This window comes from Rhinolophus hipposideros, assembly GCF_964194185.1.
Source record: "Rhinolophus hipposideros genome assembly, chromosome: 18".
NCBI classification, from domain to species: domain Eukaryota; kingdom Metazoa; phylum Chordata; class Mammalia; order Chiroptera; family Rhinolophidae; genus Rhinolophus; species Rhinolophus hipposideros.
The window spans coordinates 19541017-19561398 of NC_138064.1; the positions used below are offsets into that span (position 1 = coordinate 19541017).

The following is a 20382-nucleotide window of genomic DNA, read 5'->3' on the forward strand; positions in this document are numbered from 1 at the left end:
AGAGGAATCAACAAGGAGTGTGTGTTGAGTTATTCATTTTAAATTGGGAGGCTAGGGAAGTCCTCATTAATGACGTAATATTTTAGTAAATATCTGAGATGCTAAGGAAGTCACCATAGATATCTAGGGAAAGGGAAAACAGCAAGTACAAAGGACCTGAGGCAGGAATGTGACCCATGTGTTTGAGGAACAGCAAGTAAGGTCAGTGTGTCCAGTAAGGCTAGAGACATGTGAGGAAAGTGAAAGACCTTAGACGGGTAATGAGGCCAGATGTTATAGAATAGGGCCAGAATGGCATCTGACTGCTTTTATTTGGTTGAGACGTCATTGCAAGGTTTTGAATATGGATGAATGATACGATCCCAGTGATATGATCTGGTTGTTTCAAAGAAAAGAGGAATGGGTATGGGCAAAAATGATTCCAGGGTGTAAGAGAGAGAGGAACAAAGTATTCATGGATAAGGAGAGAAGGTATTTTTGTGTGTGTCTCTTTTGCTGTGAAGCAAAGGGGGAAATAGGGTGGGAGCTAGAAAGCAAAGCAATGTCAAGACAGGTTTGGTTGTATTTTTGTTTAAGATGTCAAAAGTATCAGTATGTTTTTATGCTTATGGGAAAGATGCAACAGAGGGGAATGCACTTGTAATGCAGGAAAGATGGAGCAGAGTTTTGATGCATTTTTTTTGAGTGGGTCAGCAGGAATGGGACCTGCATACATGTGCAAGGGGAGACGCAGCTGGCAGCACCTACAGTGCATCCACAGTAACTGGGAAGAAATCCAAGTATGTGGGTGCAAATACAGGTAGTTCAACAGATGTGTTGGTAGGAACAGGTGGGAGTTCTCTCTGATTACTTAGTTTTAAATACGTACTTTAATGAAGTATGAAACAAGATCCTCAGCTAAAAATGAGATCAGAGAAGGTTGTTAGAGATTTGACAAGAAAGGAGAGGGAAGTGTATGTGCCAGGGACATTAAGTAAGATTGCCTGATAACGTTAATTTAAGAACCCACTTGGAGTTAGTTTGTGTGCTTTTCATCACCTACAAGCAGGATTCTGGATTAAGACAAGTAGGTGCAGTGTTGGATTTCACCAAGGTATGGTTCCACTAGTTACTAGGAGAAAGTTGTGAGTATTTAGAGAGTTAAGGGGGCATGCAGGAAGGTGATTATAACTCCTTGTCATTTAAGCTGTGGATAGAGGAAGAGAAGGTTTGCGGGGAGACAGTGAAAAGGTAGTAGGATTGGTAGATTGCTGGTCCTATAGGGTGAAAGGATTGTTGAAATCAAGGGATTGCCATGAAATACTAGTTCATGTTAGAGTTCATCTCAATTTTAAGAATTTGCTTTGTTCTCACTGTGGTTTCCTCTTTATTTTGTTTTCCTTTAAATGTATCCCTCTTAAAAACTAGCCATGAATTAATCACTATTGCCCTCTCTATGTAAAATAATATTTTTTATAATCAAATAATATCTGCTCATTAAAAGTTGGAAAATGTAGAAAATGAAAATGAAAATCAGCATCAAGACTCTTACCACGTAAACACATGTACTGGTAGTATTTTTGAATATGCCATTCTAGTCTTAGTCTTGTTTCTCTTTATCTGATTTGATTACAATAGTAATCATTCTATGTATTTAAATTTTGTACCATGTATAAATTTTTTCATCTTACCGTAGTTTCATAGGCATACTTCATGCTGGGACATACTTTCATCAAAACTATCTTTAATGATTGCATAATATTCCAATAAAGGGATATTTCATAATTCAGTTTTGTCTATAGAATATTTGTACTAATTTACTGTGGTATTAAAATTGTGTGCTGATAAATGTCTTTATGTATAATTTTAAAAATATTATTTAGATTATTTAAGGAATCTTTATAAGTTCATTTTTCCATTTTTTAAAAACAGAATAATCCAAATTCTTCAAACTAATTCTTAGACATTTTTTTCTTTATGTGAATCACCTCAAAGTTTCCACATAGTATTTTAATTACTTTCCCGGTGGATTTAAATATAACAGACTGATTTTATATTTTCAGTATTTTGGGGTCCTATTTATTTATTTTATTATTTTATCCACTTTTCAATATGATGCTACATTTTTAATGGTGCTCCATCATGACCACAGCCATAAATTCACACAGCCTACCTGTTTTTTTTTTTTGTTGGTTAAGATAATCATTTTAATTTTAATTACTTTGTTCAGTGAATAGATATTTTATATTTATAGACCAATTTTTCCTTTTCAAAGTTGCCAGAACCATTCAGAATGTTGGTGGTAATTGGCTCACCTTATTTATATTGGAAAACTCCAAAACCTTCCCATTTAGCAGGTCCCTTTGAGCTTGTAAGGATCAAAGATGCATTTAGATTACAAGGGGTTATGGAAAGGCCACATGAGGAAGTTAAAAAGAAAGGCAACATGGACAAGCAACGAGTGAAGCGTTACTGAACCGGAAGCCAATTATGGATGTAGCAGGAGGTCGGGTCGCGTGTTGGTAACTCTTGTAATTGTTCCCTCAGATGAGCTATTTAAGGCCTTCTGCATTAGGGTCTTAGTGACACCGTCCACAGATTACTCTGCATGTGGTCACTGAGAGCGTGGGTGTCAGGGTCAGATTCTTGGGCTTTGGCTTCTTCTGACTCTTATTTCCTAGCTGTATTAATTAATTAATTAATTAATTTCTGTATCTCAGTTTCCTTAACTGCAAAATGGAGACAATAATATAATCTACCAAAAGCACTGCTGTTCTGGTTAGAAGAGATAATGGATATGAGGTACTTAGAACACTGCCTGGCACAGATTACACCCAATAATTTTAGCTATTATTAGTTACTGCAAATTTAAGTTAACTTACATTAGACAATATCTTTCCTACTTCTGCCAGGTTCCTATTGTTTTCAGTCTCTTTCTTTTCTTTTATTTTATTATAATGACTTTCAGATAATTATTTTTTTTTTCCATTTTGTTCTCTGTTTTCATCCTCTTCCCTTTGTAACTAAACAGTCTGAATTCTCTTTTTTACTTTATCTTCGTAGATTAAAATCTGTTTAAAGGCATATTTTTATGTCTCCATATATTTTGTAAGTGTCATCTCATTTTTAGCTTGGGCATCTAATACAATCATAAGAGACAGTCTTATTTCTTGCTTCTCTTCTATAATCACATGTCATTTTCACTCAGTTTATTTCTCTTTGGGTGAGTTTAATTGGAATGCTCATTTTGGTTACTGTTTGAATACCAGAAGATATATTTTAGAAAAATAAACGTTTTAATTTGGTCTTATCAAAGCTTACAATATGTAATTGGCTGGGATACTGATAGAATTTTAAAGAGCAATCTGTCTCTTACTAGTTCTTATACTAGCAAATTGTAGGCCTTTGTAAAAAAATCAAAATTTCTTGGTGATTCAGATTCAGTTTTTCTACCTTTTAGAAGGACTGATACTATTTATCCTTCATAGCCTTACCAGGAGGTTGAGGAGAAATGTGATGTATGTTTAGAAACCTGAAATAGGGGAACAAAAGGGAATGTTGAAATTTTTATCAACCCAATAGAAGGAAGGGAAAAATAAAAGCAAATAAATAAAACACAACAGAAAGTGGTAGAAATAAGTAAAAATCATGAGTTTTTAAGTAGTTATAGAAGGGCAGAACTCAATTATTTAAAAATAGATTAACAGTGTGACTTTTTAAAAAAGTCAACTATTTGCTATTTATAGTGGTATATCTAACTAATAACCAGACAAAAGGGTTAAAATAAAGAGATAGAAAAAGATGTCAGGTAAATACTGTATTTCTTTAAATTTAAGACAATATCCATTTTAAGACACACCCTTATTTTATGAAATACCCAAAAGAAAAATAAAGCCATCTAAACTCTGACACCAGTTGCATATGCATCTTGATTTCAGATGTTAAATTGTGTTTAAAATGTGTTTTAAATTGTAAAAAATACAATAATAAAAAGAAAGACAGAATGGCAATATTAATATCACATAAAACATAATTTAGGTCTAAAAGACTTATAGGAATAAAGAGAAACATTATAGAAAAGTAAAGAGAAAATCCAATAAGAAAACATAACCTTTACATACTTATATGGTCTAAGCAAAGCCCTGAGACTTATGAAGCAAAACCTGACTGAATTACAAGAAAATTCGACAATTTCAAAATCATGGAAATTTTATAACACCTCCAGCATAAAATTATAATGAAATGTAAGGATAGAGTAAAATAAGGATAATAAGGATAGAATATATTTGAACAACATCATTTTTTTAAAAACTTCATTTAATGGATACAAAGAGACTCAAATATTTCATGCATAAAGTTAGTAATTTGTTGTTTAATTTCAGACACCCTTTAATTTCACACTCTGTGTTTGTATATTTCTAGTTTTTTAAATGAGAAAATAATAACACATCACACACACACACACACACACACACACACACACACACACATTACCCCAAACCCTCAAACGCACACTAAATACCACAGTTAATATAGTTCTATACTGTATAAAGAAACAATACTGCTTAGTGCCAGTAGCTTAAAAATTCATATTCCCTTTATTTGTACCGTGTTGATTTTGAAACGAATACTTATAATTCTAATGAATATTTATAATTCTTTTAAGTATTCTTATAAGAATACTTATAATTCTACTAGTTGGATTTAAAATGAAACTTTAGTTATTCTTGAATATTGTTTAGCTAAAAAATGTTCTTTTGAGTTTAAGGGAAATAAATATATATATTTTTTCCTAGAGAGACATTGGCCAGTATGTCATAACGAGAGATTCATATGCTATATAAAATTTGTGTATTAAAACTAAAAGACTTTTACTGGGAAATATTAATTATGAAGATGTTCTTTGTGTGTGTGTGTGTGTGTGTGTATGCATTTACATATGTAGTGAACTAGAAAATGTCACCTGGACCATAAGTAAATTCTTTTTGCCTAAGTACAGGTAGAACCAAGGCTTATGCTAAAAGCAGGCTTTTACATTATGTTAATATCCAAAAATGTGTTCATCTGGATCTTATAATTCTCAGAGAAAGAAATGACAAGGGCATAATGAATCCCAACAAGGAATACTGAGGGAGATAGTATTTTCCCCTAAAGCCCATGGCAGACCTAAAGGTGATCTCTAGGTTACACCAGGAAGATCCATGCTACTCACTGCAAGGGGTTTTTCCTTTATCACTTTGAAATCCATGTCCCAATAAATGCTTTTGCTTCTAGAAGAGTTGCCTTATAGGCGTGGGCTGCCATATATTCCATTATGTCTAATGATGTGTTTGTCTAAAACAAAATGAAACAAAACAAGTTCCAGTCACCTTGTAATTATGATTTAGTGGCTCTCAGTCTTTAGTGTACCGCAGAATCTCCTGGGGGCTTTTTGTAAAAATAATGATAATTGGGATCCACACCAGGGTCATGGGATAGGACTGTGCATGTGTATATTTTGTGCAAGTTCCACAGTTGATTTGATGCAGAGGAATAGTTGAGAACCACAATTTCACACTAAACTCCTTAGAGCAAGCCCAGCACATGGCTGTAGGACAACAGTCCAGGAGGTCACCCACCTGGCACCAGGTGGTGCTATGGGCACAACTCTGAGCCTCCATCCAGTTTCCTCAGCTGAACACAAGGAACCCATCAGCTCCCACAGAGCAATGCCGGGGTTTTAGCAGAGGGACACACAACTTCCATCTTTGTATACTTACTTCACCTGCTTTAAATGAAATGAGATGGAGAGGAAGGGCAAGGAAGAGTTCCTTCTGGAAAAGGTGGACGTTCATTTAGGCCTCCAAGTGAGGGGGTTCAATTTTTCAAGCCGATTTAATGAAATAAAAAGAACCTTGGTAGTTCTATTTATTCCATTCTGGATGGTTCTTTTGTATTTAATTTGCTGTTTCTATTAGAATTTAACACTTGAACTAGAATAACAAAATGTAATTTAAATATTAAAATGAGTCTTTTCTGTATAGCTGTTTTATATGTATATGTAAATATTTGTTTTTTCCCCCGTTATCATGGTTTTAAATATTTTAACAATTTGTTCAAATAGAAGGAATTTACATTGAATATTTCACATCCTCCATGTAGGACCATGCACTTATACCCTAATAGGTGTAATTACAGGCACCAATCATCCTGGTTTTCACTGCATTGAGAGATTTCATAGTTTGAAAATGGGACAGTCCTGGCCAAACCCAGATTGATGGATGTTCCCCCTACTTATACCCCACTTATTCATTCGGATAGCTATGTTTTCCTGTTATTCATGCCTTTGAGTAGGACTCAATACCTTTTGTTACTCACTATCATGAGTATCATGATTGGGTGATGGGGTTAGTGTTCCCTTCTTTAATCTTATCACTTTTACTTACCTTCCTCCATGTGCTTCTTCTCACAGCAATTATTGGTGCATAAGCACTCTGCTCTCATTTAACAGTGACCAAACATTCACATTTACCCTCTGTCAGGAAGGCACATTTGCCAGATGATACAGAAATCATTCATTCTCACCATGTTCTAAGTGCAAACCAACGAAGACTGTGGATGCGCAAAATATTCATCAGGATTTTTTTCTCTTGGCAAAGAATATTGTGACTCTTATAATGAAGTCTATTCAGAAGCAGTGGGGCAAATGTTAGTTTTTTTTTGCAAAAGGACTGATAGAATCTAATTAGCAAATAATACAGTGATTTTTCAGTTATCCTCTTTAGAGAGGTGAAAGGAACATTATCAGGTTGAACAATCAATTAAGCTAAAATGACAAACTTCCACAGTGATTTTATCTGTTTCCCCCTTTCCAATAATCCTTAAACGTCTGTCAGCAGCCACTCCTTACTCTTGCTAAAACCAACAGAATTGGCACAGATGTGAAAAAATATAACAGACAAGAACTATCATTTTAAACAATAATTTGGTGTCGTTGGGGATTTATGGTATTTAATCTATATAATAACTTAAAAACAACCCAGCTTCATTGATATGTAATTCACGTACCATTGCAACAACTATTTAAAGTAGATATTTTTATACTCTGTTGATGAGAAAAGTGATACTCGAACCAGTGAATTCATTTGTAATCTTTGTTTTGAACCCATATCTGTCTAATTTCAAAGCCTGCACTTTTCCTTTGTTGTCATGAGCCCAGCACTCTTTTTGACAGAAATAATGCAAATAGCTGTTAAAATGTTGTGAAGAGTGACAAAGAGGACATAGTCCTTGTTTGATAGGAGGTATGATTCTAGGGGTGCATGAGGCTATGGACCACTTTATTTCACTCTCGTTGAGCTAAACTTTTTATTAGTTTTGCTTCAAGTTCTTAAAATCTAAGCTATTAAACTTTTGACATTATATAGCATGAGAATTTCATGCTATATAGGATCTTCATATTTTACTCTTCATGAAGGATCTTCATATTTTACTCTTTAGAATTCATAGAATGGGTAGAACTTGTTATTCTTATAGTCCTCTTCTTATTGAGTTCACCTCTAGAGATGACAGTTTGATTTCTAACCTGCCAGTGTTGAACCTGCTACCTTAGGCAATTCATTTAACTCTCTGCAGCTCACGTTTATTATCTGTAAAATGAGTGTCCTTCATCTGTATAATAATGCTTTTCTTTTTTCTTCATGATCCCTTAAAATTGCAGTCATTCTCCTTGGGTCTGAAGGCTCTGTGTTGCCAACTCCATGAACCAGAACTGGCTACATAATTTGCAATGCTCAGTAAAAAATGAAAGAATGGGATTTCTTTTCAAAACATATTAGTATTTCAAGATGGCAACAGCAGAGCCTTACACCAAGCACGAGGCCTTTCTAAGAATCGGGCCTTGTGGCTGCACAGGTCACATGCTCATGCATTGGGCCCTGCTGTGAACTTGGTGAAGATCTTCTGGGATCAAGAATGAGGCCTGATACTCTCCGGCAGCAGGCCCAGGGCACAGTCCCAAAGCTACTTCCTTTGAAGGGAAGGTCTGACCCATGGGTAGGAAGCACGGTGTACGGTTCCAAAGCTTGTTCTCTAGAGTCTGGGATCCCTGAACTGAAACAGTGGTTCCGCTGCTTAGCACCTGTATGATCTCAGGCAAAGAAATTCCTTAAACCTGATTTCCTTCCCTTTAAATTGGGAATAACGATAGAACCGACTTTCCAGAATTGTTGCTAGTTATAAATAAGAAAATTCATGCATAGTATTAAGAATGTAGCGAGTGTTCAATAAATAATAGCTCTTACGATGAATGTGTTTTATTTTACATCCCTGAAATGTTCCTTTCGTGTTTCTGTTTAGAGTCCTTTACACTTTCCCTTTTAGACTGAGGTTTCTGGGAAGGTTATCTGGTTACATCTTTAAGCCGAATATAAAACAATTTTTGGTTTACTGTTTCTCTGTTCCTGATCTGTGCTCACTAATAGGTTGTTATCCTGTACAGTTATCACAATTTTCTCAAACTTCAGTTCTGCCAGGGATGGAAGCATCGTAAGGTATAAATGAAGTGATAGATGGCTTGACATCGTGATATTAAGATGATGTATTGATGGAATGTTTTGAATTACTAAGATTTGAGGGATCATTGAAATTAATGTGCATTACTACTACTGCTTAATGCATCAGGGTCCCTGGAGAATCTTGTAAAGCCTGTTTCCTGAGGAAAAGTGACTGCTCTCATTTTCCTTGTCAGATCTTTTAAATCTTTGATCATAATGACCAGAGATAACAGTCAAACTATTTCATAATTGGTGAGAGGGTATATTCACTACCAGTCAGAGATTGCCACTCGCCCGTCACAGGATGCCCTGGGGTGATATCCAAAGGTCATACACACCATGATCACGTCCAGTAGAATCACATGTGGTGAGCATCTTTGGCTGATTATAGTTTCTTTGTGATCCACTCAAGCATTTTATACCAGTTGCATTTGCAAGGGAATGCAAAGTTATTTGAGTGGATTTAGCGTTTGGGGGCTGAAGAAGTCTATTGTCTGATAATTATTCTTCTGACATTTTATCATTTGCTTTCACCTATGTGAGTGACAGCCTGCATGGACGTATTTTTAATATAATGTAGGTCAAGAGTTAAAAAATAGTACAGATCATGGAAACATAAAGGATAGCTGAAGTATTCCAGGAATAATTGGAAAATACTTTGAACCTGCTGGGTGGCTAAAAATAACAATTTTCACTATATAATGCCTACCATAAATATAATGATTTCAAAGGAACACGTTTTAAAGGAATATTTCGTTTAAATGGTATTGCTTCCCCGATTACTCTTTTGTAAACACACCCTGCCCTGTTAAAAATCTGTGATCTTCTGCTAAGTCGTATAGTTGGTAAATGTTACCAATTACTTAAGGCCTCGTTTAAACAGTAAAAGAAATGAAGAGCAAAACTTTATTCATCATTTTCTTGAGAAAAAAAGCAATGAATCATGTAGAATCATTATAAGTATGTTGTAAAAGGCATATTGACAAAAAAAACAATGTGTCCCCAATTAAGTGGGTAGTATACCACTCTTTTCCCATTTACTTATTCCCACAAATACTGACTCATGCTTCTTTGGACAAAGTTTTAAAAATTCCTGATTAGGACAGCACGTGCCACTGAGTCTGAAGTTGAATTAGAAGAAAACACAGGGAAATGACAAATGTGGTTAGCTATTTGCACCTGTGTAAACAAGCGCTACCCTCCATAGGTCAGAATCACGGTCCTTCCAGACAAGGGCTTTTCTCTTATACTGCCTTTTCCTGTATCCACAGGGGAAAAAAAAAAAAAATCCAGATTTAAGATGAAGTCCTGAGAGGGGTGTGTGTGTGTGTATAAAAAGATTGGGAGAAGGAGGATTTGTCGGGGCACAGTCAGAGAATAGGGAGAAATCCATTTGGTCAGGAAAAGAAATTAGCACGGTGGTTTTCAGAGTGTGGGTCACAAAACGTGTGCCCCCCCCCCCCAGAACCAGCACATCATATCACTTGGCCATTTAGTTAGAAATGCATATTCTCACGTGCAACCCTAGAACTTCTGGATCAGAAATACTGGGGTGAGGCTAGCAAACAGTGTTTGATCAAACCCTCCAGGTAAGGCTGAAGTTTGCAAGTCTTGAAGGACAGTGAAAATCTTCTTGGGTGACTGGGGAAGAGGGTTACTCCACAAAGAATTTCAGCTAATCACAACTTGTGTCTTTGTTCCTGAGATGTTATGATTCTCCATGATCATAGTTGCATGAGGTACCATTCCTGGTTCTTAGGTGGGTAAGGACTTCTAACTGTATTTCACTGAATTATAACTATTTTATGCATCAAAGGTTGTTTGCCTCAAAGGAACCCTGGATACAAATTATACCTTTCTACTCTTTTCTCCATAAGAAATTAAAGAATTTAGGTAGATCTGTCTAAATTAGTTTTCCACTTAAATTTAACTTTTTGTTAAACACGTTTTCATGTAAACATCTGTTTTTCTTATTTCATTTTGATTTACTTCATTTTGATGAAGGATGTGAACTTAGTTTTCCTATCTCAAAGTTTTGGCCACCTATGGTATGCTTAGTTAGTTTTGGACCTTGTATTTGGTAAAAGCAACCAAATAATTTTGACGATGTTCCAGGAAACTTGAGATTTCGATGCAAATTACATTTTGCATAATTCAGCTTTTCACCCAATCTTACCAGGTCATTTCGTCTATCAGAAGAAAAAACTTGCTATTGCATCATTTGATTCTTTTTTTTTAAGTATGGTATCTTATGAGATAAGCATTTGTTTGTTTATCATGTTTGGAAAACATGCTTTCCCTCTCCTTTCCTTTCTTTCCTTTTCCTTTCTTTTCCTTCTTCTCCTCATTTAATTGTTCTTTCTTTCTTTCTTTCTTTCTTTCTTTCTTTCTTTCTTTCTTTCTTTCTTTCTTTCTTTCTTTCTTTCTTTCTTTCTTTCTTTCTTTCTTTCTTTTTTTACACCAATGAAAGTTTTTGATTTCTTTTAAAAATAAAAAACTTTGAAATAAACTGTCAAAAACTTGAAAGAATTTTATGACAAAAAATAAAAGTCAAAGGTGAAAGAGGTGTGGTTAACACATGAAGGAGAATAGGAAGTAACAGTTTGCAGGACAGCATGACTGTAAATTTCAACTAGAAGGTGGGATAGTCTTAGGATTGGGAACCTCGCGTCTGAGAAGGGGTTTACAGCACAGAGTTTTGGCTCTGTGGGGTAGGTGTAATGTACATTAGTAATTATTTCTGAGTCTATCACTCACCAGCTATTTGACTTTGTAGGTTAGTTATGTCCCATTGTTGCAATTCATTTTTGTGCTTTGTAAACTCTGATTTGAAATACCTTTTTAACAGGATACAAAATTAATATGCAGAAATCCATTGTGTTCCTGTATACTAGTAATAAACAATGAGAAGGAGAAATTAAGTAAACAATCCCATTTACAATTATATCAAAAAGAATAAAATACCTAAGAATAAATTTAACTAATGAAGTGAAATACCTATACTCTAAAAACTATAACACATTGAAGAAAGAAATTGAAGAGGACACAAATAAATGGAAGGATATACTGTGCATATGGACTGGAAGGATTAGTACCATTAAAATGACTGTACTACTCAAAAATTTTTACAAAATTAAATTTTTAAATCTATTAAAAATTTACTGCAATCTTTATCAAAATACCAATGACATTCTCCTAGAACTATAACAAATAATCCTAAAATTTATATGGAACCACAAAATATAGCAGATTTCAAACTCTATCACAAAGTTATAATAATCAAAACAGTATAGTGCTACCACAAAAAAATAGACAGGTAAGTCAATGGAACAGAGTAGAAAGTCCAGAAATAAATTCTTTCTTATATGGTCAGCTAATCTATGACAAAGGAGGCAAGAATATACAATGAAGAAATGACAGACTCTTCAACAAGTGGTGTTGGGAAAACTGGACAGACACATGCAAAAAAAAAAAAAAGAAAATTGAAACTGGACCACTCTAATTCACTGAATACAAAAATAAACTCAAAATGGATTAAAGACTTAAATATAAGACCTGAAACCATAAAACTCCTAGAAGAAAACATAGTAAAATTATTTGATATCAGCCTGAGTAATATCTTCTTGGATATGTTCCTTTGAGCAAGGGGAAGAAAAGCAAAAATAAACAAATTGAACTTTATCAAACTAAAAATCTTCTGCACAGCAAAGGAAACCATCAACCAAACAAAAAGATAACATAACTAAATGAGAGAATATATTCATAAATGCTATATCCAATGAAGGGTTGATATCTTAGATGTATAAGGAACTCATACAACTCAATAATGAAAAAAAATAAACAATCTGATCAAAAAATGGGCAGAGGACATGAAAAGACATTTTCCAAAGAAGACATACAGATGGGCAACAGATATGAAAAGGTGCTCAACATCATCAGGGAAGTGAAAATCACAACCACAATGAGATACTACCTCACACCAGTCAGAATGACTATCTTCGAAAAGTCAACAAATAGCATGTGGTGATGAGGATGTGGAAAAAGGGGAACTTTCGTGCACTGTTGGTGGGATTGCAGATTGATGCAGCCACTGTGGAAAACAGTAGGAAGATTCCCCAATAACTAAAAATAGATCTACCATTCGACCCAACATTTCAACTTCTGGGTATTTATCTGAAGAAAACAAAAATACTAATTTGAAAAGATATGTGCACCCCTATGTTCATTGCACCATTAGTTACAATGGCCAAGATATGGAAGTAACTTAGGTGTCCATTGATAGATGAATGGATAAAGAAGATGTGATATATATATATAATTATTTTTTTCCCATTCAAAATGGACTATTATGCAGCAATAAAAAAGTGAATGAAAGAAGTCAGACAAAGAAAAACAAATACCATATAGGTTTGCTTATATGTGAAATCTAAAAAAATAAAACAAAACAAACAAAACAAAAACAGACTCATAGAAACAGACCAAAGGGATGGTTCACTGTAGGGGAAGAAGATGGAGGATGGGTGAAAAAGGTAAAGGCTGATATAGTCAATAATATTGTAATAAGTTTGTAGTGACGGATGATTACTAGAATTAATAGGGTGATCACATTGTAAGGTATAAAAGTGTTGAATCACAAAATTGTGCACCTGAAACTAATATAATTAGTATAACATTGTATACCAACTCTACTTAAATTTTAAAAAGTTAAAAAATAAAGGAATAGCTGTAAATGTTGAACAAAGAGGGGTGTTGACTGAGAGAAAGGAGAAGAGTTAAGCCAAGGACAACCTTGTACTGCTAATGGAGGTCTTTGCCACACTCTCTGCAAGGAAGCTAAACCTTCTGGCCAGCTAGTGTGGTATGCCAATATATTTCCAGTGGAAATTCCAGTGGAGATTCAAATATATTTCCTTCACGTTAAGTCCCAAGGTACCACTCCCTCTTCCACCTGATTTTACAGTGCTCTTCTTCTCTGACTCTGGGCCTGGCCATGTGACTCACTTTAACAACAGAATGAGGCAGAAACAACAATGTACTTGTTCTTAATCTGTGTTTCAGGTTGCACATGCTTAGGTTGGTTGTTGGTTCAAGAAGGATGAGAGATAGGTGCAATTGAGCCCAACCAAGATCAGTCAACTCTCAGCTGATCCCAGATGTGTGAGCAATAAAGGTTAATTATTTGTTGGAAAAAAATGCCTGCTTTTCAGTGTTGTTCTGGGACTAAGAGAAAACATATATGTAAAGAAGGCTGAGTCTCAACAATGGGATACCTACAATTAATACATATTGATACTTACAGTTGTAATTCATCTGTGTTCATAGTTGCATGGTACTCCATTTTGTTAAAACACTGATGTATTTATCCATTCATGACAAATGATATTTTGGTTGATTTTACTTTTTTGTTAAATAATATAGTGAACATTCATGTATATCTCTTCTGATACACATGCCAGGTTTTACTAGAACTAGTAACTGGGGTTAGAATTGCTGGGTACTAGGCTGTCAGCATCTTTCCTAGACAAAGCCAGATTGATTTCTAAGTAGTTGTATATATTGACACTTCCACTAGGAGTGTATAGAATTTCCCTTTTCTTCAGGTGTCCACCAGTAATTGGTGCAGCCAGATTTAAAAATTTTTGCAATTTGATGGGTGGTAATTGTATCCTGTGTGGTTTCATGTAGCATTTCCTTGATTACCAATAAATACAGCATATTTTAATATATTTAAGGGTCATTTGTGTTTATTTTTTGAGAAATGCTTGTTCAGATTTTTTCCCCAAAATTTTCTATAATGTTTTTATTTTGCTTAATGATTTGTAAAAATGTTTAATATGCTTTGGAATTCAGTCTTTTTTTTCTTTTTTACCCATATGTAATAGATATTATCGTCTCCCAGTTTTTGTTTTGTAGTTTCACTTTTTGTAAATGATGTCCTTTGATATATAGGATTCCTCATTCTCATTCTTTTTGTTTGTTTGTTTGGCATTTTTTTGTGTTTGTGCTTGTTTAAAAAATTTCTCTGTTTTTCAGAAATCATAAAGATAACTTCTTAGACTCTGTTTCCAGTTTTAAAGTTTTGCTTTACAGCCTTTAAATGTCTTAGAATTGATTTTGTGTATGATCAATGTCATTTTTTTTTTCTTCTTGGACAGCCCATTGTACTATCACTGTTTATTGAATAATCTATCTTTTCCACATTACCCTGCATCTGTACTTCTGTCATATATCCAATTTTCATTCGAGGGTGTGTCTACTTCTGGTGGTGTTCTGTGTCCTTAGTCTATTTCTGTGCCAATTCCACGTTGTCTTACTGAGCACGTAAAATAAATGCTGATAACTGGTGGTGCATGTTAGTTGCACGATGTTCTGCCTCTTGATTGTCTTGAATATTAGCTTTTTGCTTTTCTATATACATTTTAAAGTAGCTTCAGAACTTACAAACACACACATATACGTGTATGTTATATGTTTTATATACATACTGTGATTTTTCTTGGAACTTAATTGAATGTATAGAAGGATTTGGGGAAGAATTTCCAGTTTTGTGATTTTCTTTTTTTTTTTTTAGTTTTCCAATCTCCAAACAGGAAATGTCTATTAATTGAAGTTTCAACTTACTATTCCTTTTTATTATCCTTGTGATTTTCATTATTACTTTTTCATAGGATCACTAATGCATTTCTAGACTTTGCTTGTGGGCATTAATCCAGGACCTGAGCATTTTCCAGGGGAGTGTTTTGACATATCTAGTAAAGCATCTCACCAGAAATAGATGACCTATGGACAGTATTTTTATGTGCAGTTTTCTATTTAAATACGTGTGACTACCTTGAGTTTGGTTTCTCTGCCAATCCTTATTTACTTACATACATGTTGCTCTATTTTTCACTTTGTAGGTGGAAAATGTTAACCAGTGAAAGAAACCATTTTTGGTCAGGAAGAATTTCACAAAGCAGGTCTGAAGGAAATCTGATTGACATGGAAGCTCGAAAAAACTCAAAAATTTGTAATATCATAGGTATGGGAATTTATAACTGTTGTTATCTTTTCATCTATTGCAGGTCTAACTCTGAAAAGTGCTACATAAAATTAGAAGAAGGATAAAATCCCAACATTATCATAGAAATACTTACACTAAAAGATGAGCAAAATAGTGTAGCCAACAGATCATAATAAATATTATGAGGAGGTAAAAACTCATCATTAAATGAGTGTTTTATATGCAATAAATATATAATGAATTTGGGGCTTAAAGACATGTCTGGAGGTTGGAGTGGGCTACAAGATCTTTACGGAGCATAACACAATTGAATTGATCCTCAGAGGAACAATAGTTTTAAAAGAGTTAGATGGGACTGTATTGAAGAAAAGACGGAAATAGGAGAAGAGCAGCCTTTTCAAAATGCATCTCCTAATTTTTAATATATGCCACTTAAAACTTATTTCAATCAAGATAAAAGTTCTCTATATATTAAGCAAAGAAGTCTGGCAGTTTACCTGAATTTGTTTTTCTTTTGGCTGGCCTTTTGACTTACACTTTCTCTAAAGCAGCACTAGTTTCGCAAAGTCCACAGAATGATTACCAATAATTATTGGGAAATGACCAAGTATGGGTAGCTCTAAACATCAAAACAAACTTCAATATTTGTGAGATATGTAGAAATTCCTTATAGGTGATACATGAATATTTTAATGTGTTGCTGATTCTTAAAATACTCTCCAAAGTAATAGCATGTTTTCATTTCATAGTGATAAACCTTTAATTTTTTGTCATTTTAAACTTGAAAAAGCTCAATGAATTCCTTCAAGTAGTAAATCAAATATTTATTTCAAATGAAAATAATTAATGTTATTAAAATTTATCAATACCAAGTTATCAGAAAATAATTAAGAGATGCATAATTGTCTAATATGGCATATTGTATTTTTTAAAAGTTATTTTAGCTGTTAACAGATGTATTTGATATTTTCCCATGTTGAATATTATCAGAAAAGAAAAACAAGTGAATATTGAAAACAACTATTCAATGTTTAGAAAACTCCGGGGAATTGACTGAATTATTCTGTTTGTTCAGAGGTTTTCTTTTGTGAAAATGAGACATAAAACTATAAGGCATAGGTATATGTAGTCTGGGTCATTTTGAAGGAAATGTGTTAAATTGATTATTACCTAAATTGTTAAACATTTATTTATAAATCATATTTATAAATTATACTTATAAACAATAACGTAAGATTACATATGGTCAAAATAAACTGGTAGAACAATTTCCCCTTTTTCACAACATAAAAATTTGACCAAATTTAAGATTAATTTTGCAGCAGCACCTATTAGACTAGACATCAAAAAGCAAAATAAAAAGTCTTGAATTTTTAAGTGTAATAAAAATTAATCTTGGTTGTATCTCAGAATGACACTCATCTTTGTTTTGCTTTGCTTTCATTTAAATAACAAGAATGTCCAGACCCAGGTTTGCTTCTCAACTGGCCAGATGCTTTCACAAGTCATGGCAATAATGCCTCCAAAGCTACAAATCCATTTTGGAATGAGCTGTCTGCTTCTAACCCATTTTTGGATGACATAACTCAGCTAAGAAATAATCGGAAGAGACATAATATTTCCATCTTGAAGGAAGATCCTTTTCTTTTTTTTAGAGAAATAGAAACTGGAAATTCTTTTGATTCCTCTGGTGATGAGCTTGATGTACAACAATTGCTTAGGCAGTCTTCCTCAAGGAAATCAGGGAGATCTAAAAGTGTTTCAGAACTTTTGGACATTTTAGATGATACATCACGTGCCCCTCAGGATATAGATAACTCTGACCAGGTCCTAGAACAAGACTTAGAATGGCTTCAGAATGATCGAGAGGCTTATAAAATGGCTTGGCTAAGTCAACGCCAGCTGGCTCGTTCCTGCCTGGATTTGAATACAATTAATCAGAGTCCTGGATGGGCCCAAACACAAGTTGCAGAGACCACGATAGTTTGTAAATTAAACCATGAAGGAGGGTCAATACAATTACCTGAATCAGATATTACTGTTCACGTGCCTCAAGGTCATGTAGCTGTGGGAGAATTCCAAGAGGTATCCCTCAGGGTTTTCCTTGATCCTCCACAAATGCTTAACCATGGTCTTTCATGCACTGTAAGCCCACTGTTGGAAATCATGTTAGGCAACCTTAACACAATGGAAGCCATTTTGCTGGAGATGAAAATCGGGGCTGAAGTGAGAAAGGATCCTTTCAGCCAAGTCATGACAGAAGTGGTGTGTTTACACAGCCTGAGTAAAGAAGGCCCTTTCAAAGTGTTAAACAATTGCTACATTTATAAAGACACCATCCAAGTCAAGCTAATAGACTTGAATCAGGTGATGTATCTAGTGGTTGCTGCACAAACTAAAGCTACCCAGTCACCAGCTGCCACCGTTTGGGATTACATCCACAAAACCACCTCAATTGGAATTTATGGGCCAAAATATATCCATCCCAGTTTCACTACTGTTTTCACAGTTTGTGGACACAGTTATATGCCAGGAAAGCTTACAATCTCTGATATTAAGAAGGGGAGAAACACGTCTCCAGTTGTGTTTCAGCTCTGGGGGAAGCATTCGTTCTTACTTGATAAGCCACAAGATTTAAGCATTTCTGTTTTTTCATGTGATCCTGATTTTGAAGTAAAGGCAGAAGGAGGAAGAAAAGAAATTAAACAAAAGCAGTTGCAAACAAGTCAAATAGTTCATCAACAGTTTTTATTTTCTTTAGTTGACTCCAGAGAAATGCACTTATTTGTTTTCTGTGTTCAGTTGGAGCCTCCCAATGGTAGACCAGTTACACAGTTCTTTATCACTACACCTGATCCAGCCCCCAACTTAAAAAGACTCTCAAATCCACCAGAAAATTTTCAGAAGAAGGAAATCAATTCTGCTCCTTCATTACTCACAGTGCATGTTAAATATCCCACATTTCAAGACAGAAGATTGAAGTTGACCAACTATGGGGTAACCCTGAAGGCAGTGCTAAGACAAAGCAAGACTGACTACTTACTTGAATATTTCAAGGGGGACACAATAGCTCTTCTTGGAGAAGGTAAGGTAAGAGCCATTGGGCAGTCCAAAGTGAAAGACTGGTATGTCGGAGTCCTGAGAGGTAAAATTGGACTTGTGCATTGCAAAAATATCAAGGTGATTGCAAAGGAACGCGTAATGTCTATGTCAGATAGCGTCTTTACAACCAGGAACCTTCTTGAACAAATTGCTCTGCCCTTTAAAAAACTGACTTATATCTATTCAGTTATATTGACTTTGGTGTCAGAAAAAGTTTATGATTGGAAAGTTTTAGCTGATACCCTGGGTTACTCACACCTGGCACTGGAAGATTTTGATCAAATACAAGCAGACAAAGAATCAGAAAAAGTTTCTTATGTTTTAAAGAAGTTAAAGGAAGATTGTCATGCAAACAGGAATACCAGAAACTTTCTTTATGAACTTATTGTGGTGAGTATTTCTTGATCACAGTAATGTATTTGCCATAGAAAGCTTCATTGATGTGGTAATATTTGTAACCAAATGTATGAGAAGAGAAGCTGAAAAATTTTCAGCAGTCTCAAATAAATTGAAGTCACTTTACTGGAAATATATAGCTTTTCCTACAAGATCATATATTTAGTTTCTTAGATTCAGTAGTGATTTTCACAGAAACTAGGTCTGCACGGATCTTCTTTTAAAGGAAGATTAAAGTTGGTTTGTGCTAGAGCGTAACAGTTAAGAGATTCTTTTCCTCTCTCAAATATTTGGATGGCTTTTAAAATATGATAGAAACTCCAATAACATGAATAAGAGCAAACTGAAACAAAACTAATTAACTTGGCCTTCGCTATAGGTCCACTTTTTAGTGTTTTTAAAACATATAATCAGTGTCCTTTACTTAAGCAATTTAATATTCTTCTTCTGTATGCAATTCATCATAATCCCAAAATAATATTGCTTATTATCTTCTTAATCCTCATGCTTTACTAGTACTCACAGGATCATTTTCTTTTTCAAGACAACATTCACCCCAGTGTAAGGCTCAGTGGAGAGTTATACAAAAGATGAAGAACTGTTTTCCCTTTAAAATGGAAATTCAGTATTTTATAAAAGAAAAGAAAATCAAGAGCTTATTTCTAAAAATGGCTAAAATGTGAATGTATAAATAATAATAATGATAACTATCGCTCCTCTAGGATTCTGTTTGGCACTGTGCCGAGCACTCTGTACATACTCTCTCATTAAGTCATGATAACAACTCTATGGGGTAACTCTAGCTAGTCTTCATCTTAAAAATAGGGGAAACTGAGTCTTGGGAGTTTGGGTTCCACAGTTGGTTAGTAGCAGAAATGGAATTTGAAAACTTTTTGGTTCCACAACCATGTTTAAAACCATTATGCCTTTCTGAAACAAGTTGTGTATGTGTGTGTAAAAATGTTTCAGTACGTGTATTAGTGTGTGTAGTAAATACCATTATAACTGTGCAGGCCTGGTGCTCTGTAGGAGATGAGTGGTTCATCCAGATGGAGCAGGTTCATATAGAGGAACTGAGTTTTAATCAAAGTGCAAAAGGAGAGAAATTTCTGGAGAGGAATTTATCCAGTGACATTAACAATAATTTATATGATAAAGAAATAAGTATATATAAAACATTTCATCTCCTTCAATTATTTTTATGATACTGAGAGGGGTTAAATTTTCAAAGCCCCAATATCCATTTGTTAAGTGGCTAGCTCTATGGTGGCATGCTGCATTATCACTTAATCTGGGCCATTTATAATCATTGGCTGATCCACCTGATCAAAGCTGCACATGCATTTTGCAGCAGCTAATTACGTCCAG

The 20382-nt window shown here is 34.5% G+C and overlaps 1 protein-coding gene across 3 annotated transcripts in view; it reads left to right on the top strand.

The window, feature by feature from the left end:
• Positions 1-20382, top strand: part of MACC1 (MET transcriptional regulator MACC1) — a 66414-nt gene that overhangs the window by 26023 nt on the left and 20009 nt on the right. For all 3 annotated transcript variants that reach the window (XR_013995331.1, XM_081079575.1, XM_081079576.1), the window contains exons 2-3: positions 15413-15534; positions 16973-19008. Coding sequence is in view for 2 of the 3 variants with exons in the window: in XM_081079575.1 (XP_080935701.1) it covers positions 15420-15534; positions 16973-19008 (2151 nt within the window). In the remaining variant the exon portion in view is untranslated. The remainder of the gene's footprint in view (positions 1-15412; positions 15535-16972; positions 19009-20382) is intronic.